At 46.7% G+C, this 21796-nt stretch overlaps 2 protein-coding genes across 2 annotated transcripts; both read right to left on the reverse strand.

Moving 5' to 3' along the window:
• Positions 1-1745: 1745 nt before the first annotated feature.
• LOC141026114 (uncharacterized) lies at positions 1746-2335 on the reverse strand. The gene is made up of 2 exons (XM_073502087.1): positions 2192-2335; positions 1746-2054 (listed from the first exon to the last, which is right to left on the reverse strand). The coding sequence occupies exons 1-2, from the start codon at positions 2333-2335 to the stop codon at positions 1746-1748; spliced, it is 453 nt and encodes a 150-aa protein (XP_073358188.1).
• A 7449-nt stretch (positions 2336-9784) lies between these two features.
• On the reverse strand, positions 9785-11365 carry LOC109756354 (fatty acid desaturase DES2-like). The gene has a single exon (XM_020315208.4). The coding sequence runs from the start codon at positions 11265-11267 to the stop codon at positions 10101-10103; it is 1167 nt and encodes a 388-aa protein (XP_020170797.1). The 5' UTR covers positions 11268-11365; the 3' UTR covers positions 9785-10100.
• Between the last annotated feature and the right edge of the window lie 10431 nt (positions 11366-21796).

The raw sequence follows: 21796 nt of genomic DNA on the forward strand, positions 1-21796 counted from the left end.
GTTCGTGAACGAGGAACCTGTCGAGTACGCTTACGAGGATCAAGCTTTCGACAACTCTGAGAACCTTGCAGGCAAGATGACCACCCCTCGAAATCACTTCTATCTTTGCTATGCTAGTTGTTCGCTCTATTGCCATGCTCGCTACCTATCACTTGCTATATCATGTCTCCCATTTTAGCCATGTCAGCCCTAACCATCCTTTCCTAGCAAACCCTTGTTTGGCTATGTTACCGCTTTTGCTCAGCCCCTCTTATAGCGTTGCTAGTTGCAGGTGAAGTTGAAGTTTGTTCCATGTCGGAACATGGATATGTTGGGATATCACAATATCTCTTATTTAATTAATGCATATATATATTTTGGTAAAGGGTGGAAGGCTCGGCCTTATGCCTGGTGTTTTGTTCCACTCTTGCCGCCCTAGTTACTGTTATACCGGGATTATGTTCCTTGAGTTTGCGTTCCTTACACGGTCGGGTGATTTATGGGACCCCCTTGACAGTTCGCCTTGAATAAAACTCCTCCAGCATGGCCCAACCTTGGTTTTACCAGTTGCTACCTAAGCCTTTTCCCCCGGGTTTTCGCGAGCCCGAGGGTCATCTTATTTAACCCCCCCACCCCCCCGGGCCAGTGCTCCTTCGAGTGTTGGTCCAAACTGAGCAGACTGCGGGGCCACCTCCTGGAAACTCGAGGTCTGGTTTTACTCGTAGGATGTCTCATCCGGTGTGCCCTGAGAACGAGATATGTGCAGCTCCTATCGGGATTTGTCGGCACATTCGGGTGGCTATGCTGGTCTTGTTTTACCATTGCCGAGATGTCTTGTAAACCGGGATTCCGAGACTGATCGGGTCTTTCCGGGAGAAGGTTTATCCTTCGTTGACCGTGAGAGCTTATGATGGGCTAAGTTGGGACACCCCTGCAGGGTATTATCTTTCGAAAGCCGTGCCCGCGGTTATGAGGCAGATGGGAATTTGTTAATGTCCGGTTGTAGACAACTTGTCACTTGACCCAATTAAAATACACCAAGTGCGTGTGTAGCCGTGATGGTCTCTTCTCGGCGGAGTCCGGGAAGTGAACACGGTCTGTGTTATGTATGACGTAAGTAGGTGTTCAGGACCTCTTCTTGGTCATTGCTAGATGACGTCCGTTCCTTTGCTTCTCTTCCCGCTCTCTTTTGCGCAAGTTAACCACCATATATGTTTTGCCGCTGCAGCTCCACCTCTTGCACCTCCTTGTCCTACAAGCTTAAATAGTCTTGATCTCGCGCGCGTGAGATTGCTGAGTCCTCGTGACTCACAGATACTTCCAAAACCAGTTGCTGGTGCCGACGATGCCAGTGCAGATGATGGCGTCGATCTCAAGTGGGAGTTCGACGAGGAACGTGGTCGTTACTATGTGTCTTTTCCTGATGATCAGTAGTGGAGCCCAGTTGGGACGATCGGGGATCTAGCTTTTGGGGTTGTCTTATTTTCATCTGGATTTTGACCGTAGTCGGTCTATATGATTGTATTTTGAATGATGAATGATGATATTTATTATGTATTGTGTGAAGTGGCGATTGTAAGCCAACTCTTTATCCCATTCTTGTTCATTACATGGGATTGTGTGAAGATGACCCTTCTTGCGACAAAACCACTATGCGGTTATGCCTCTAAGTCGTGCCTTGACACGTGGGAGATATAGCCGCATAGTGGGCGTTACACATGACCCTGATATTGCCCTTGTAAAGCCTTCGAGTAGTTCTTCCATTTTCAATGCATACAGTGAAGAGACCCAAGCAAACCTGGCCACCCTCTTGCTTCTGAGATTTCCAAGAGCCTCTTTGTGTCTGTCACAGTTGGTTCACTCAGGTACCGACGTCCGAACACCTCGACCACAACAGTTGCAAACTTGACCATGACATCTCTGCATGTGCTCTCAGACATTCGTAGGTACTCGTCCCACGAATTAGCGGCCATGCCATATGCAAGTATCCAGAGTGCGGCCGTGCACTTCTGGTAACCAGAGAAGCCAATCATTCCCACAATGTCCTTCTTCAAGACAAAGTAGTCATCATAGTACTGGACGCCATGGTACAAACGACCGAAGACAGCCGTGCGCATTCGAAAACGCCGAGGAAAATGATCAACGGAGAGTGCATCTAGGGCAAAGTAGTCGGCCAGCAGCTCTTGCGGTTGAGCACTCGATGACCCTTGACCGAGCCCTTGAATTTGAGAACATGCTCCTCCGCACGCTCCACATCTTCAAGGACCGCCTGCATCATCACCGTCTCATCCGAGTACTCCTCCTCATAGGACGACTCAACATAGTGCTCGTATATGTACTCCAAATCGGAATCCATTGCTAGAAAGAAGAAGGGACAACTTTTTTAGCTCCGGCAATTCATCGAACAAGTGACGGGCATGGTAAGTATAGCAGTAGCGAATGGTACCTGGCGGGGCGGTCGGAGGAGAAGGGTTCAGCAACGACGGAGGAGAAGTGGGGTGGGGCCCGGCTGGAACGTTGGAGGTGACGGAGATGTAGAGCTCCGGCTGAGGTGTGGTGTGGCGGCCGGGATGGTGGAGCGGCGGCGCAAGCAAGAGAGAAAGAAGGAGAGAAAATGGGAAGGACGGAGGCGCGAGGTCCGGAAAGGGTTTTGGGTGGGCTGGGGGTGTTGGAGTCCTACGTGTCCGCTGTCTGGACTCCCGCAAAGCTCCCCATGTTTGTCTCTGGTTCACGGAAGAAAATCATCCGGACCACCTGTAGATCAATACAAGACCACGTTGGATAACTTTTGCGGGCCGAACAGTACGGTACGAACCTATGCAGGCGGTTTGCGGGTCTGTCTTGAAGATGGCCTAAGAGCAACTCCGATTGGGCAACCCAGACGGACGGCGATTTCGTCCGCTTTTTGTCCGTTTGGGTCGGCCGTCCGCCCTGTTTTTGATATGGGTCGGCAGCACGCCCAACGCGCCGACCCATATGTGCCAGCGTGGCCGGCTGGCCGCCCAATTTTACATTGTTGATTGCATTCAAACATATTGTCAAATAACATAGTTTAAACCGAATAAAATAGTATAGTTTTACAAGCCGAATACAAATAAAAATGGTTCACATAGTTTTGCAAACGAATAAAAGAAGATACATCTATTGGTTGCCAACATGAGCCCACATATACTCAACCAAATCATTTTGCAGTTGCAGGTGAGTTTCCCAATCACGCATGTCATGATGAAATTGGGTGAAATGTTCAAACGTTGCCGCTCCTCCATGCTCAGGCACAACATTCTCACCCTGAAACTGAAACCCTTGATCGTACAGACGTTCCGGGCGCTCGTCTTCTACGATCATATTGTGCATGATCACATAAGCAGTCATCACCTCCCACAGTTTCTGCGTGCTCCAGGTATTAGCAGGATACCGAACGATGCCCCATCGAGGTTTCAAAACACCAAAGGCACGCTCGACATCCTTCCTAGCACTCTCTTGCTCTTGGGCAAATCTTTTCCTCTTCTCTCCGACAGGGTTGGGTATTGTCTTGACAATAGTGGTCCACTAAGGATAGATACCGTCACCCAGGTAGTATCCTTTGTCATAGTTGTGGCGGTTGACAGTAAAGTTCACCGGTGGGCTGTTGCCTTCGGCAAGCCTAACAAACACCAACGAGCATTGAAGCACGTTGATATCATTGTGTGATCCAGCCATGCCAAAGAAAGAGTGCCAGATCCAAAGATCTTGAGACGCCACGGCCTCTACTATGACAGTGCAAGCCCTGACATGGCCCTTATACCGCCCTTGCCAAGCAGAAGGGCAGTTCTTCCACTCCCAGTGCATGCAGTCTATGCTGCTAAGCATCCCTGGGAAGCCCTTACTGGCATTCATCACCAACAAACGGGTTGTATCTTCAGCTGTCGGCTCTCTCAAGTACTTAGGGCCAAACACAGCAATAACAGCCTTGCAGAATTTATACAGGGACTCTAGGCATGTAGACTCACTCATACGGACGTACTCGTCAATGAGATCACCGGGCACTCCGTATGCAAGCATTCGGATGGCGGCAGTGCATTTCTGATAAGAGGAGAAACCGATCTTGCCGACGGCATCCTCTTTGCACTCGAAATAGTCGTCATAGCCGACCACCCCTCTCTAATACGGTTGAAAAGATGCCTACTCATACGGAAACGGCGGCGAAATTTTTGATGTTTGAACAACGGGTTTGTTGTATCAAAGTAGTCCTTTCAAAAAAGGAAATGCCCGCTCTCTCGGTTGCGATTCAACGCCGGAAGGTGGCCCGGAATGGAGCCACGGAACAACGGCCGCTGGCTGTTGAGGTGGTGATGGACCAACACGGCAGCCAATATCTCCTCCACGTCGTCGGACGACGAATCGTCGGAGTCGCAAAGGAAATTGTGGAAAAAGAACTCGTCGGCGGAGTCCATTTTGTACCTTGGCAAACTGTCGAACAGCTTGCGAGCGTCGACGAAGGAGACGGCCGGCGAGGGGAGTCACGGCGCGCACGGACCAGCTAGCTGTCCTGCCGGCGTCCGACGAGTGGGCCGGCGTCCGACGAGCGTGCCGATGAGGATCTGGCCGGGGCGGCGAGGCGGCTTCTTGGTTGCGGGCGGCTGTGCGGTGGGGGGAGCACGGGTGGGAAGCAGTCGGCTCCCCGGCGGCAAATGGCGGTGGCGGGCGACGGGGGAGTGGGCGGCGTTGCTGGGCGGATGTGGAGGCGGCGGCGGCTGGCAGAGTCGCCGGCAAAAATGGGCGGCGGCGTCGGCGACGAAGGAGGCGGTGAGGGTTGTTGTTGGATGGGGGGTGGGGGAGGCCAATGTGCCACCGATCAGCGGGCCTGAAGAGAGAAGAAGGCAAGCGTGCGCACGTCCGTCGCGTGTCCGCGCCGACGCAAATCCGGCTTAAAAATAAACCGGGAATGGGTCGCCTGCGGACGAAAAGCGGACGCGCGTCCGTTTGGGTCGACGCGTTGTGCCGCCTTTTGTGTCCGCGCCGACCCAAACGGACGGCGGCGGACGAAAGGTCACCCCATTGAAGTTGCTCTAAGGCGCCGGGCTACACATGCTCTAAACATCCCTTCCCGTGGACGCTCTCATGTAGCACGGTCACCATCACCCGCAAGCCGCCGAGCCACCAGCGACGACGACGCTAGTATTTCTTGTGTAAGGCCTCAATCCCCTCTTCCCCTGTGCGCCGCCGCGATGACCACAACATCTCAACATCCGTGGAGGACGCTGTCATGTAGCGCAGTCGTCATCAGCCGCTAGCCGCCAGCGACGACGACGCTAGTGATTACTATTTTGGAAGGCCTCAGTCCCCTGCTCCCTTATCCGCCGCCGGCGACGACCGACGAAAACAACGTCTGAACAATTGAACATCCCTTCCAGTTCCCGTGGAGTGGACGCTTTCATGTATCACGGCCGCTGTCAGCTGCTAGCCGCCAGTGACGACGACGCTAGTGTTCCTTTCATCCTGATACGTGTGATAACGACGAGACGTAGTCCTCGTTCTAGGCCATCATAGTCGTCTGCTTACGGAAAGGTAGATGTATAAACATCAGTGCAGATTCACGTTGTATTACTTATTTATTCACACTCTCTCTCACTAATCAAGACGGTAATCGTTTTTTAGTATATATGCTATCACAAGAAATGGTACACGCATGCCCTCTCAGCAAAATGCAATGCGTGCTCAATTAGGGCATCTCTGACCCACAAATTTATTCTCGCATCCATCCACGTATATCTCGAACCAAGTTTCAACTAACTGAACAAAGTTCATGCAAACACGGCAGATTTTTATATAAACCGTACAAATTTATTACATTTATTACACTTTTCATTAAAAAAAGTGGCCGGACCCTGAAGCTATCCTACGGTGGCGCCCGCCGTTCACCTCCTTTGTATTCGGCATTGGTGACCACGTCCTTTAACTGTTGTGTCCATGAATGGTGGCGGGTTCAAGACCCGTGAAGTGGAGATGCGGTCTCCGGCGAGGAAAACTAGAACATGGGAGACAGACCGGCCCACTTGGGACACAATGCACTGCCGCCTCCCATGCCCTAGTCATCCTCGGAGGAGTCCGTGACCCGTCCGTCGCTAATGCCGGTAGACATGAGGTTGATGATGGACGTGGACGGTCCGTCACTGTCCACCTGCCACATGCGCCCCCGAAAGTTGGACGACGGCGCGTAAGACGCGCAGCTAGCAGCGTTCTCGTCCTTGACCGCCAGCACTGCGTTGTGAGTGACGCGTTGAGCACGCGCGGCCTCGTAGAGCGTCTGCTGCTCCACAACGAAGTTCGGGTTCGCCGCGGAGACGGTGGACACGGCCTTCTCGCTTGCACGCTCACCGTAGATTTGGCCCTTCACCAACCGGTGTTGTCGAAGAGGAGCAGGTTGTACATTTGCTCCTCCTAAGCCTGCCGGAATGCCGACATAGGAGCCGCGCAAGCGGCTCCTCATCCGCCATGGCGGCATCGCAGTGCGCCTGCGCCTGCTCCATGGTCAAGCCGGCATGCACCGGTGTGGTGTCATCATTGGACCTTGTCTCCATTGCGGGGTCGTCGTCGGAGACCTCGGGGGAGCTGGCCGGCATGACGGCCTCAATCCTCCTGGCACGGCGGCAACCTCGTGCTTCATCTTCGTCGATAGGCTCTCCCACAGATTGTTCCCGCTCGCGTTCATGGTGGATGTGGTGCAATGGAGGAGGATGTGGAATGGATGTGTTGTGGTGTGGAGTTTAGCCGGGTGTGGCCGCGGTTAAATAGCGGATTCTGGTGAGGCCAAGCGCCCGGGTGCATCAGTGTGCGGCAGCTGGCGTCGGGTGGGAACGCACATGGACGAAGGAGGAGGGTTTTTGATGGGCCGGGGTAGACATGAGCGCGCGTGGCAGCGGTCTGGACGCCCGCAACCCCCCCCCCCCCCCCCCCCCCAACACACTTTGTATGGTTTGCGGGAAAAAGCACGTCCGGACTGGCCTACAGACCGATACAGGATCACATTGGTTGGCAAAACACGTCTGGTCCGGATGTATGCGGGCAGTTTGAGGGTCGGCGTTGGAGATGTCCTTACTCGATAACAAATAAACTCCTATAATAGACCCTTTTTGCGAAATGGCCAAAGGCACCTCTGGCTATATAAGGGCTAAAAATATATATTACTCCCTTTCATAATTTTTGTCATGGTTTTAGTTTAAAATTTTGAACTAAAACCACGACAAGAGTTATATACCGTCTCACAAACAAACATATATACTCACTCACCAGAAAATGTCTATATACTCACTCACAGAAAATGTATATATACGCACCAGGAAAAAAAATACCCATTGTGTAAAAAAGAAGGTATATACTCTTTTAGTTTCTAAGTACTAGTGTATACCTCATCTCAAAGTAGTACAAACACAGCACAATTCGCTTTTTGTGGGCTAAGTCGCCTGACACACAAAAATATAGTATAACATTGTACCCTCCTTGGTTGCAAGTAATCCCACCAAAAATCATTAGTATATGTTCAAAGTTTCAGACCCGGTGGCATCTAAAAAAAGCTACTTATACTTCTCTTGATGGAACATATACTGCATGGAAGGCGGAAAACGTGAACTGTGAGCAGTACAAAACGTGGATAACATCCAAGCGTTTCTGATTTCTAGGGAGTAGGTGTGCACTCGTAGCAATTAGTTAGATTATTTACTAATTTGCATCATAGTTTTCACTCTATTGAATACTAGATGATACTCCCTCTATTTTTATTTACTCTGCATATTAGATTTGTCTGAAGTCAAACTTCGTAAAGTTTGACCAAGTTTATAGAAAAGAATATAAGCCTTTATCATAACAAATCCATATGATGTGAAAGTACATTTAATAATGAATCTAATGATATTGATTTGTTATTGTATATGTTAATATTTTTGTCTATAAATTTTTTCAAAGTTTACAAAGCTTGACTTTGACCAAAACTAATATGCAGAGTAAGTAAAAACGAAGGGAGTACTTGGCATGTTGTTGTGAAAATGTGTTACAATATATTCAAAGTGTTGCATTTAACATGAAAATTTTGAGTAATAATATAAGAACTAAAACTAATATTCATATGATTTATTGTGTTTGATTATTGTATAATATAAATATCATAATAGAATGAAAATAGCATGCATATTTGCATGTTGAGGTGTTTTTTTATAGATAGTTGTACATGTTGAGGTGATTTTTTTATAGATAGTTATATGTTGAGCTGGAACTTTTCCCATTCATGTTAAGATAAATAGATTAGTGGAGCTAGCTATTTAAATACAGAAGATAGTCATCCCGTCCAGCACATTCACTAACGACGGGAGTACATACTCCTAGGACTAGGAGTATAAAAGAGGAGTCTTACAACGGGGTGTGGTTAGACTCACATCTCATATATTTTCATGTGATATTATATATACTACTCTATCCGTAAAGAAATATAAAAGTGTTTAATATGTTCATATACCATATCTAAATATACTTTAAAGCGAGCTATATCATATATCTAAGATACCCCAAGTGAATTATATGAAGAAAAAAATCTAGGAGAGCCCATAATTTTTACTAGATTGGTAAAATACGTACACATTAGTACTTACAAAGAATATGTATATACAAGCACCCATTAAGACCTTATTCTACAATAAAGAAAAAGTTACTCTACTATCAATTCTGAACTACAAAAACCCACCAAACCGAACACCAAAACAGATCAAAAAAATCCTCAAAACAACGCACAAACTGGTGCCATCTTCTCGATCGTGCCCCCCCCCCCTTCCACGACCTAACATTACCTTCCCGACCTCGAACCGGGTCGTTGCCGCCACCATGGACCAGTCGGTGTCCACCCCGTGACCTTCCTTCAGGGAGCCGCTGTGCTGGACCGCCTACCCCCGGGTCACCACGCCGCGCTGGGACACCCCGACCCCGGGGCTGCGACGCTCGAGAGCAACCAAGGGAAAGTCATTTATATTAAGTGGGTCGATGCCAAAACAACAGTTCACATCACTATTAATGCTCATCGCTAGAAACATAATAATAAGAATACATTAAGCATGGATTAACCGTGTGACGAGAAGAATTATAGACATGATTGATTGTTATTGTAATTTGTATCATCGTTGAAAAAAAATAAAAATAACCTTATTTATTCATTAATGGCACATGAAATATATTCAACAGTTGCCAGATTATCATCATATTCCACTGGAACATTTTCTCACTAAATCACTAACCAAAACTTACCTTAGTTTAATTTTGATTAGAGAGACTTGCAAACTCACACAATGGCTAGCAAGAACATCGGCTAATTTAATAACCAACATTTACATAAAGCAACAACATAATGTAATTCAATTTTTTTTTGAACCATGCAAGAGAACTGTGTGTAATATTATCACTGAGCAAACATTAAACTTCACATTCACATGAAGATGTCATTAACAATAATCGTCGAAAAAATAATATAACTATCCAAGTAAAAGAAGTTGAACATAGAAATCACATGAGGATTCACAAAATAAAAATATTTGGTGAATTTTAACAACCAAATAAACAAAAACATTGCCAAATATCATGTAGACCATGATCATGATAATACATATCGCATAAAATGTTTTAAACAATATTCTTTTAGTATTTAGAGAATCAACCATAATTTTATCAAAGATATTTTATGCCATTATACTTATTCTACAACACATTAAGGAACATAAAATGTATCAACAAAAATCTTTAGTTTTGCTAATGAGGCATATATTGGCCAAGTATTATTGTGCCACATGGTGCGGTGCGCGAAAGCCATGGAAAAGAACTGGTGTACTATGAAAAATCCGACATAAACAGGAAATGGTTTATTTGTTTACAACAACACGGCATGCATGGACGGGGAGATGACAGACGCACACACAACATACGGCCATGTCAATGGCCACGGACACCAAGGACGACCGCCGGCCAAACCATGTCCGGCGACTAAATCACAGAGAAAAAAGTAAAGATGGAACTGAGCAAAGCCACGGTAATAGTCTTCCTTCCGCCCAAATGCCCTGGATCTGTTCCTGAGTTCTTCCTGCAGCACGGTTGATGGATCCTGGCGGCTAGAACTTGTTGCTGTACCAGAAGATCCCCTTGCTGTCCTCGCGCTCGATGTACAAACACTCCTTGGCCTCGCGCCATGTGGCCTTGGCGAGAGGGGTGCGGTCGATCTGATAGTACTCGCCGAGGATGGGCTTGATCGCCTTGGTGGCCTCCATGGCGTGGTAGTGCGGTATGTTGGAGAACAGGTGGTGCAAGATGTGCGTGTCCGTGATGTTGTGGAACACGCGGTTGAGGATGATGCCGTAGTCGCGGTCCATGGTGGCGAGCGCCCCGCGCAGCCAGTCCCACTCCGTCGAGTCGTAGTGCGGCAGCGCCGGGTGGGTGTGGTGCAGGTAGGTGACCAGGACCAGCCACGCGTTCACGATCATCAGCGGCACGCCGTAGACCCGCATCATCCACCAGAACCCGAACGTCGACACGAGCTTCAACATGGCGAACGACACGGCCAGCACGCCGATGTCAGAGATGAAAATCTGGGCGCGCTCCCGGTCGTTGTAGATCGGGCTGTAGGGGTCGAAGTGGCAGGCGAAGCGCGGGTACGGGCGGCCCCAGGTGTTGAGCGACAGGTACATATACCACCCAAGGGTGAGCTGCACGACGATGAGCACCACACGGACGACGGGGTTGTCGTGGATATAGGGGGTGTACCACGGCAGTGCCTCCTTCGGCCTTGGGACGAACACCTCGTCGCGCTCTAGCGACCCGGTGTTGGAGTGGTGGCGGCGGTGGCTGTGCTTCCACGAGAAGTAGGGGACGAGCAGCCATGAGTGGAGCACCAGGCCGACGACATCGTCGAGCAGCGGGTAGTCGGAGAAGGCGTGGTGACCGCACTCATGCGCGATCACCCAGACGCCGAACATGACGCAGCCCTGCGCAACCCAGTAGAGCGGCCAGGCGCCCAGCTGAAGCATGCTTGGGAGGGCTGGGATCCAGACCAGCGCGGCGTACAGGAGCGCCGCGACGATGACGAGGTCATGGACCAAGTAGGAGGAGGACTTGACCAGGGAGCGCTGGAAGCAGTGAGGCGGGATTGCCATCTTGATCTGGCCCAGCGTAAACGGCGGCTTGTCCGTCGGTGAGCGCTGGAAGACCGCGCCCGCGCCCGTGCGGCCGAGCAGTTCCTGCTTCTCCCGCTCCTTCTCCGTCATCCTGCCTCCGGCACCCATGATGCTGCTCACAACAACAACAACAACAACAACACCACCCACCGGTGATCAGACAGTGTCTATGAGGGTATATATGTACCATTCATTTCAAGAACGATGATATATTATGCCTTGTGTGTATATATGTTTGTTATAAATGAGGCTGCGCGATATCTGTCTTGCCAGAAAAATAAGGAGTGTCTGTTTGACACTCAACAGGAATTCAATTGAGCTTCAGTCAAAGTTGCACCGCAGTCATTGTCAAAATAAAGAGTGTATGTTTGACGGGACCGGCTATAGCCCAGGCGACTGAATTTTATTTTAGGATCAGTCACTTTTTTTCTATACCACCCCACGTATTCATCCCAAGGCATGCATGTAAATTAAAAACTATGCTAGGATGTGACTCAAGAGCCGTACATGCACACAACATGCACACCGCCCACATGCATATAGACACATGCACCGCAGACATGGCATTCTTGTTAAGAACCTGGTATCTCTCTCACGATCTATAGGATACGAGCTTGGATTACAAGTAGCAATGGAGGTACAAGATTTGAGGAATCAAGAAGAACAGGAGGAAGAGGACCAGAGGTAGGAGACGGGAGCCGCCGTGCCGTTTCGCCTGATCCTACGCGGATACCTTCGCCTGATGCTTTGGCCCTCCTACTTGTAGTTGTTGCCGTAGGGAGCCGGCTGGGCCTAGCCCATCACTCTCAGCCCATGACTGGAAAGGGGGCTGACATCCCCTCCCCCTTGAAAGCCGGCTTGCCCTCAAGCCGGTAGCGAGTATCTGGGGGACGGGAGCACATGCTCGGTCGTGCACCACGCGTTGCTTCTTCGCTGACTTGAGGACCCGGCACGATCTAGTCACCGACATCCCTCCCTGGATGAGACTCGGCTTGACCTCAAGCTGACACCGCCGAGGATCTCCTGGATCCCATGGCGCTCGATGTTCCCAGGCTTGGTTGGAGCCGTTGCGGTAGCTGAAGTCGAGGTAGACTGCAACGATGGAGAGGTAGTTGTTGTGGCCGATGAAAATCCCGTCGAAGAAGGCGTCGTAGTCGTTGTCGGCACCGCCACGGTTGAAGTCGAGGTAGCACTTGCAGTCGATGGAGCTTTGTGTGAAGACGATGACGACAATGATGACGCTCCTCCCTCCTTCATAGGACGCTTGTCGAGTCAATTCCAGTAACATCAAGCATGTCGGTCCGCCAGGATCCCAAGAGGTGCCCATCCGGTAGATGCCCCTTTCGATCTGCAACACCACTATAGCAGAAATGAACAGAAGCAGGCGACACCTGTTGTTGTAGTCATCAGGTTGCAGCTTGGAGGTGTCCAACAGAGGATGCAGTAATGTCGCCAGTTCATACGGTATAGCTTCAGATACAACGGCGGACAAATAGCCAGACTGAAGCACGTAATAGAAGCAAAAGGCATAAGGAACTCCCAGAAGAAAATCAGTAGCAATTGAACTGGTACGCAGTTGCGGCTCATGCAGGCACAGGGCTGCTGGATCAGGTGGATGCTTGCAACAGAGAAATAACCCCCACACCTGATTAGTTTTGTTCGCAAACATGTCAACAACAGGAGCACTGACTTCATTCAGGTTCAGATTTGCTTGAGAACAACCAACCTCAAAGTAACATGCTGGTTGTACACAGTGAATACCTGATGGTTTCAGCAGTTTTGACCCGGTTTCTCTATGAACTCTGTGACACTTGAGGCATCCATTGTCCGGCAGAAGATTACAAGGCAGCATAAAATTGTTTTGTGAATTCTTCTCCATGCAAGGGTCATAATCTTCATGGGGGTTTGGCAGGTGGTCTAGGGACACAGAGCATTCTTGTTGCCTGCATTCCCACTCCCCTAGAAGTTGCTTGCACTGGGTATTTTTCTCTCCATAATTCCCTCTTCCCTCAAGTAAATAATTGCAGTATGGTGGCAGTCAGACCAAACTGAACATGGTTCCTCAAGATAGTCCGCTTCCGATCGAAACTTAATTTCCCTTCGACTCAAAAATGACCAATTCACTGACATGCTCCTGGTATGCATGGCCCTCTGCGATTTCTCATGCCATGGAATACTAGATACAACAACATGCTCGTCGTAGTTAAATATCCATTGTCCAGAGATGCTAGCTAGAGAAATCAGTGATAATCTGCAGGAAGGCCATGGTTGCAGCTTGACTGAAGGGGCTAGAAGAATATGCAATATTCTGAACTTCCCAAGCAAACCACATTTTTTTGTTTGATCTGGTCAACGCCACAGCTCATAATCATTGTCAGCAGGAGATAGTAAAACCAAGCACCATGTCATCATCTTCGGACAAATAGGAAACAACCACTCGATTTTTACAATCCGAGAGAAGCACTGACTGGACTGCGCAATGATACACCTAACATGCCATTGTGAACCACTGCTAGCAGTAAGAAACCCCATGGTTATTCTGAGCAAATAATCCCCTGGATTCCGAGGGAACAAGCATAATGTGGAATATGAATCACACTTCCCGAATGAACACAACTTGCTGGAATTAGCTTTTACTAGCAGTGGCCTTTCCGGTCGCCACTCAAGGTTAACTGGGCTCAAAAATTCCTCAAGCAAGTAAATAACAGCAACACAGCCTAGTTCATATTGCGCACTTAGCATGAAGTGAAGAAAAATATTATTAGAACATCCTGTGCTTAGAGCGCCCATTTGTTGTATGCTCATAAATGAATGTGCGGCCATAGAACAGGTAACTAGTCCCCGTTCCACAATACCCAGGTTCAGATCACCCACAACTTGCATTATCGGCTGACTCAGGACATGCATATCTCTTGGCACCATGGAGATCAAGCAAGCAAAAGACGGCCATGCAACAGGTCGTACCTTGTATCCCTCTGTGGAATCCTTCAAAAGCGATGGCCACGGCATCGGCCGTAGCACTAGCGTCTCGTGCCTGATGCGCGGAGACACCATCATGCTTAATGAGGACATAGGTGTGTCACTGAGGCAGACATGTGAACACTTTGTTGGCAGGGAGTCGTCCAAGTCACGGTTCACGAGCAGCTGCATAGAAGTGACGACTGAAACCATGCAAGGGGCTTGAGTGAGCAAAAGCACTTCCTCCATGTCCAGGGGCACCCGCGGGATAGAGTCGCCGTTAATGGCACGATGAGCAGAGTCGGTGATAGGCGCCGGGGAGGTTGCTGGAAGCAGCGACATCAGCATTGTTGGCGACGCGAGCGGCGGAGTGCCGATGGTGCGGACGAACTCGTCGTCACCATTGGATGGTCCCAAACCCTTGGCGACGTGGACGGTGGTGTCGAGGGCATGCTGGATGTCGACTGTGGGCGTGGGGAAGATGGAAGTAGTGGTGTCATGGACCTCGTCGACGCTGTCGATGGTGTCGACCTGGGTCGAGCACTCCGTCGAACAGGTGACGGGCACCATCGCGATGCACACCGGGGCTGCATCATGGGCGACCCTGGGGATCTCCTGGGCCTTGGTGGTGGAGGAGAGGTCGCCGGGGAGGACGGCGAGCTCGGTGACGACTTCTGGATTGCCGCCACCAATGTGTACTCGGTCGTGCTTGTGACGAGGACGCGGCCTTTGCTGTCGAGGGAAGACTTGGGGGGTGTATCCTGGACGTGAGGCAGCGTGCTGGTGCTGGCCGCCGTAGGGATGTTGACGGAGGGGTCCAAGACGGTGGAGTGTGCCGAGGCAGCAGTATCGCCCGCCATGAACGCATCCGGCGTTGCCATGCGCGTTGGCGGTGAGGTTGGCGCCGGCAACACGTCAGGCGTAGCGTTCCACATCTGCAGTCGACAGCACCGGAAGTAGATGCAGCGGCCGTCCCAGTATGCCAACGCGTGCGCCGCCGCGTGTGCCGAACAAAACCGCACATCCGCCGCCACACATGGCTGTCCATCCTCTGATATTGTTGGGGGATACACCACCAACTGCTCAACACCAAAGGGACCGAAGAGGGAATGCATCACCTCAACGGTGATTGGGTAAATTGCTTGCTCCACCACCATGCTGAGAACTTGATCTGAGGACGTTTGGTGGCTAGACATTTTGTCAAACAGGAAGAAAGCGATGACTGGAAGAGACAATTTGGGGCGGAAAGGGATGGAGGACTGGCTCTGAATACCAGATGTTAAGAACCTGGTATCTCTCTCACGATCTATGGGATACAAGCTTGGATTACAGGTAGCAATGGAGGTACAAGATTTGAGGAATCAAGAAGAACAGGAGGAAGAGGACCAGAGGTAGGAGACGGGAGCCGTCGTGCCGTTTCGCCTGATCCTACGCGGATACCTTCGCCTGATGCTTTGGCCCCCCTACTTGTAGTTGTTGCCGTAGGGAGCCGGCTGGGCCTAGCCCATCACTCTCAGCCCATGATTGGAAAGAGGGCTGACAATTTTCCTCATTAACCTTTTGGTTGTGGGATGGAGCAAAATTAACACTAAAAGTAATACAAAACTAAAACCATCTTTTTAAGGAGAAACGAATTAAGGGCATTGATATTACCTCAAAGAAGAAAGACAATGGAAAAAGGGGCGACCACGTGTTAGCAGTGGCGTGCCTAGCTGGTGTGCCCAGAATTTTGAAAAATAAATTTTTCGTATGTAAAAATTAGCTGATTTTCAAGGGCACGCCCTCTTTTATTTTTATGTCCGCCACCACGTGTGAGGTGTCTAAAATTTTTCGGTGTTCAATCAAATCGCTCTCCACCATTCGAGCAGGATCCAAAGGCCTAGCTAGCTTGTTCTTCCACCCTTTTTCTCCCCTTATATGAAAACTAAATTAAATAACAAAAAAATAAAAAGGAAAATAATATTATGCAACTATGTGTAACATAATAGAACATAGAAACTTACACTTTCTATATCCTTCTATCGCCCTATAATTATATACTAAAAGAAAAGTAAAGAAAAACAAAAAAATGGAAGCTTTCTAAGAAAGACTAACTTATTTGCATTGGTATTACCCTTCAAAGATAAAAATATGAAAAATAAAACAAATAATGAATAATATTTGCACACAATATACACAGAAATTGCACTTTTATCATATGCTAAAATAATTATATAATCATGGATTTTTCACACAAAAAATAAGTTTTCTAAGAAAAAATGAATTAGTGACATTGCTATCACCCTTTAAGAAGAAATAAAATGAAGAAAATAAAACAAATACTTGCAAATTTAGCACACAATTTACATAAAAGTTGCTTTTTTTCCTATAATATGCAAGAATAAGCATAAAATAGTGGAATTTCTTAAAATAAGAGTTTCTAAGAAGGAATTAATTCGTGACATTGGTATTACCATAAAAATAAAAATAAATAAAACAAAGTAAAAGGTACTGAAGTTCTCTAAGAAAGAATGAATTAGTGACATTGGTATTACACTTAAAAATAAAAATAAAAATAAATCAAAATAATGAAGTTTTCTATGGAAGAACGAATAAGTGGTATTAAATATATTTTCCTTAAAGAAGAAAGGAAATGAAAGAAAAACCTGAAACAAAATCAAAATAATGAAGTTTTCTAAGAAAAAATAAATTAGTGGTATCGGTATTACTCTTTAAGAAGAAAGAAACTAATGAAAAATTGCACACAATTTACACAAAAATTACATTATTTTATAATATGCAAGAATAAGCATGTAATAAAGGAATTTTGCAATTAAGAAATTTCCTAAGAAGGAATAAGCATGATATGCGAGGTCCACCCACATATCAAATTATCAAAGTAACGAACGTGAATCATATGAGCATGATGAAAACTAACTTGACAACAATTCTCATGTGTCCTCGGGAGCGCTTTGCTTCATATAAGAATTTGTCCATGCTTGTCCTTTGCTACAAAAAGGATTGGGCCACCTTGTTGCACCTTAGTTACTTTTGTTACTTGTTCCCCGTTACGAATTATCTTATCACACAACTATCTGTTACCGATAATTTCAGTGCTTACAGAGAATACCTTGTTGAAAACCGATTATCATTTCCTTCTGCTCCTCGTTGGGTTCGACACTCTTACTTATCGAAAGGACTATGATAGATCCCCTATACTTGTGGGTCATCAAGGAGCAACGTTATATGCTACAGTACTATGTGCAGGTGCATGTGCTCTAGTAGAATTTCCACTTATTCGGCTATGGGCGTGAAGGTGCAGAGCCAAATTATGAATATCTACAGTTGTGTATGGTGCCAAAAAAATTAGTTTCATGAGGTGTAGCATATGATGGTTGAGGATAATTGACAGAATTGCTAGTAGTAGCATGGTCAACTCCTCTATCCACCGACATGTTTGGATTCATTGCAAGTTAGTTGTTGATGAATAAAAGGGTGATACACTCTCTTTCATACTACTAGAAATTTAACACTGTGTATTCCAAATATATTAATCAAACTCATCATGTTGTTCATCGACATATGGATTTTTTAGGTTGCGATGCATAAGGGTTTGAGTACACATGTTGCATGTTGTTAAAATTATAAGACGTTGAAGCATGTAAATAATTTTGCATCGGCTCTTGCACATAATAGATGCATGATTGACAAAACTAAGGCTAGTTGTTACATTATGCTCATCAAAGGATCTAGCAACACCAACATATGAATTATTTACATCTACATAAGTGAATTGGTATTCATATTACCTTTATAGATTGCAACAACTCTTGATGACAATCTCTTCGTAGCCACAATGATCACGATAGACCATTATAAATTCCGTCCCCGGCAGAGTCACCAACAAGTGTGTTCACGCACAAACATGTCACCGCGTACCCCGGTGTCAAGCATGATACTTAAGACACGACGGAGGAGGAGTATCGTTAGGAGCGTGATGCGCAAGACACGTGGGCGAGGTCTTTTGACGACCCAAAACCCTACACCCCCAGAAGGGACCCCGTCAAGGCGTATGGTGGCTATGGGCTTCCCTAGTTCAACCTGACCAACCCTAGGGCCTTGAGGTTTGCTATCGTCGAACATGAAGAACAACGAAGAAAGAGAAGAAGAAAAACGAGGGAGAGATGACAAACAAAGGTAAAAGGTGGTAGCTTGATTTGTCGATTGTTCTGTGTTGTTCAATCGGTCATCACCTCTTATTTATTTAGGTGGCAAAAAGGACTCCGAACCTCGTCCAAATCTTACCAAAATTAACCTAACTCGGATTTATGTGTGGGCCTGAGACAGTAGCTCGACTTTGGGAACCCATAGGCCACACACAATATCAGATTGAATGACACAGAAAGCTGATTTGTTCATCTTGATGAAACGAAGAACTTTCATGTTAAACATTTTTTTCATCTGATACCATCTTGAAGGCGGAATCACCCCCACATCCATCAGATATGCCAGGGGGCGGGCGACTTCTACGCCTCCGTCCGGTCTCAACTCCCGAATAGTCTCGTCACAACAGAATGTTTGGGAGCTCGGTCAGATAGTGTGACCGATTTGGCCGGACAGTGCTCAAATTCTAATATATGGATTTAGATGGTGTGTTAGCAGTGGCGGGCGACCCTAAGAGCATTGATCGTCGCTGCTAGGCTTTTCCCGCCCGCCACTGCTAGGCATCCCTGCAATAGTGTGTTTATCCTACGTCGACACTCAACACAAGGAGGGGGTTTTGACTCTAGGCAAAAGAATGGAACTTCTCACATTTGATTCAACTCTGCCTGTTATAAAATTGGATCTCTTCAGACCAAAATCAAATCCAAACCCTAGATTTTGGTCATGTTTTGACTTATTGTGTATACTTTTAAAATTAAGAGTTTTCATAATTATACTTCAAATTTGGATGACTAGGATATTCAAGCCTCCAATATATAAAAGGTTGTGTGTTGGGGGTGGGGGTGTGAATTTGCTTGAATAGTCCTAATTTTAGAACTTCATTTTTGTTGGTCACTTTCCTTTACAACAAAATGACACACAAATACATTGTGTGGCATGAGAAGAGTGTCACAAGTTATGTGCCTCACGGGGAGAGAGGCACTGCTCTCACGTTTTGTGAGTGCGTGCTTCTTTTACTTGGATCAGGATTTGCATGGGTTTATTTTTGTTGCATCTCTGATTTGAATTTCATCATCCTTTCACTAGTTAGAAAACAATCCCTCTATTCTTGTACCGGTTTTCAGTGTTTGGTGATTGTATGATATGGTTTGATTAGAAATACTTTGTGATTTTTGGAAGCATTGTTGCATTTATTGTTGTTTAGTCCTCATGGTCATGGCACATCAACTCCGAAAAACAAATGTTTGTAAAAAAATATGGTGGCCCAATACCAAAGGGCATGAGGATCTACACAATACCAGGAAAGAATTAAAACCTATAAAAAAATAGCTACAAACATGTCACCGAAGAGGGTCACTTTTGGTAGGGTCTTTATGGGAACTTTGAATGACAAACAAAATGTGGCCATCAAGAAGTCCATCCAGCTTGAGGATGAGAGTAAGATGGAATTCATTGAATAAGGTTATAATCTAGTCTGGTAAGTGGAAGTAGTATGAGTTTGTGATGAGTGGAAGTCTGCTCTTTTGAAGGCAGAGATAACATTCTGGTGCGTACACACTTGAAGATAGTTTTAGCATACATGCATTCAGCTGTGTAGGAAAGTAACGCCCAACATGGTGATGTCAAATCAGGCCATTTTACAGAAATATCTTTGTAATGGTTTTGTATATGCCCCCATCATGTTTCTTGATGATGTCGATACACTCTTTTGCTTAGTTCTTAAATTCATTTTTCCGGACCATGTTGAAACTATTGACAAACCCTTTTGATTACTTCTTTTCTTCATGTTCATGCGAACCAGTATCCTCCATACAAAGGATCATACATGTGCTATGTTGGCAGGAAAGAGCATTAAGGGCAATGCCCGTCTTTGTTCTTCCATAGGAATAGCAAGGCCAAAGTTTTGGCTCTTGATTGATTGACTAGAGTCGGATATAAGGCACGGTTCCTTTGGCGGGTTGAAAAATATACCGCCCCATCCCTACCTTCTCCCATAAGCCGCTTTCTAAATTCGTTGAGGCTCCAACGGATGGGCGGGGTGACTTATTTTTGAATTTGGGTAGGGGGCTAAGTGCTAGCCATGAACTTTGTGGACCATCCCATGAGGACAGTGAAGGGAAAGGTCTCATTGGTAAAAGAGAACAATAACTATATGTGGTTGGAAGAACTAGGAAAAGGAGAAAAATAGTGATAATTTATTCTTTGTCGTGTAAGTAAATGTGTAGCTACAAATATGAAAAGTTGCTGCTTTTTTTGGAATTTGCAACAATGCAATGAATGAATGACGAAAATTGAACCCCGGGACTCCCATCCTAGAGTATGAACGCTCTCGGGAGAACATATCGACCAAATTATCTCTCCGGCCTCTCATTTTTTGTAACAAACCAAGCATGCCCTAAAGTCCGCCCTTGTTGCCATGTTGGTGGATCAAGCCTAGCGTTCACTTCTGTCATGTTGGATGGTGGTGGTAATAGTAATCTTGCGTCGTTTCAAAAAAAAAGGCAGGCTACAAAAGAAATATAGGTTCTTTTGCCTCCCGCCAGTGCCGCCGGTTCGCCTTGTCTCCGGTCATGGGGGTGCGGCGGTTCATGGCCCTTGCCGGTGGGAGGGCTCTGCTTTTATATGTTCATTCGAGTTGTGTTAGGGTTTATGTCCTACTCAAAAAGGCGAGACAGTGGTGGCTACCTAAAGATGGAATAAGGCCCTGTCTAGCCCCCATTCCGGTGGTGCGGCTAGCATCGTCGGTGTGTGTGGAGGTGTGTCTTCGGTGGATCCGTCTTTAATGAATTTGCTCAGACCTAATCGTCATTCGTCTATGTTTATGTGTCTTGAGGTTGGATCTTTCCGATCTACGCTACTCTTCACCAGCAACGGTTATTGTTCTGGTATGCTTACGGCCTTAGCACAAGGATTTCCCGACTGACTACTAATGTACTACAACAGGTTTTGCCCGCCTCCAGCAAGGGAGGGGCAATGACGGCGGCGCGCCTACAGCTTGTAGTTGTCGCTAGGTCGTATACGAATCTGGATGTAGTTTATATTATTTCTGGTATTCGTTCTACTGAATGAATAGATTTTCAGGAAAAAAAACTTATCTTAGCTTTGTTTATCATTGGTTACAGTAATCACCCGTGACGCGGCCTACTATCTTGTCTCGAACTGAGCCAGTGATATGTTGTACTATATGAAATGTGTTTAAAGTTCTTGCGGTATTACTATTACTCTGTCGAAATGCTATTATCCATTACAAATTCGAATTCATAAGCTATGTTCCTTTCCAAAACGTGCAGGGCGACTTTGGATTGGGATCTACCCCCTCTGTCCCAAAATTCTTATCTTAAATTTGTCTAAATATGAATGTATCAAGTTACATTTTAGTATTAGATATATCCATATCTAGACAAATTCAAGACAAGAATTTTGAGACGGAGGAAGTACTACACTAGCATTTTGGGTCAAACAAATGAGATACTAGTGGAGATTGCTATTTTCTTTTCTTTTCTTTTTTTGCTTTTCTCTTGCACATGGCATTTTGT

Source organism: Aegilops tauschii, chromosome 6 (assembly GCF_002575655.3).
Source record: "Aegilops tauschii subsp. strangulata cultivar AL8/78 chromosome 6, Aet v6.0, whole genome shotgun sequence".
NCBI lineage: Eukaryota > Viridiplantae > Streptophyta > Magnoliopsida > Poales > Poaceae > Aegilops > Aegilops tauschii.

Bases quoted from the DNA above. Each gene is read 5' to 3' on its own strand.
- LOC141026114 (XM_073502087.1), bottom strand. From the start codon at position 2,335: ATGGATTCCGATTTGGAGTACATATACGAGCACTATGTTGAGTCGTCC. The intron at 2,055-2,191 runs GTCAAGGGTCAT...CATGGCGTCCAG, and splicing joins TTCTCAAATTCAAGGGCTCG to TACTATGATGACTACTTTGT.
- LOC109756354 (XM_020315208.4), bottom strand. From the start codon at position 11,267: ATGGGTGCCGGAGGCAGGATGACGGAGAAGGAGCGGGAGAAGCAGGAA.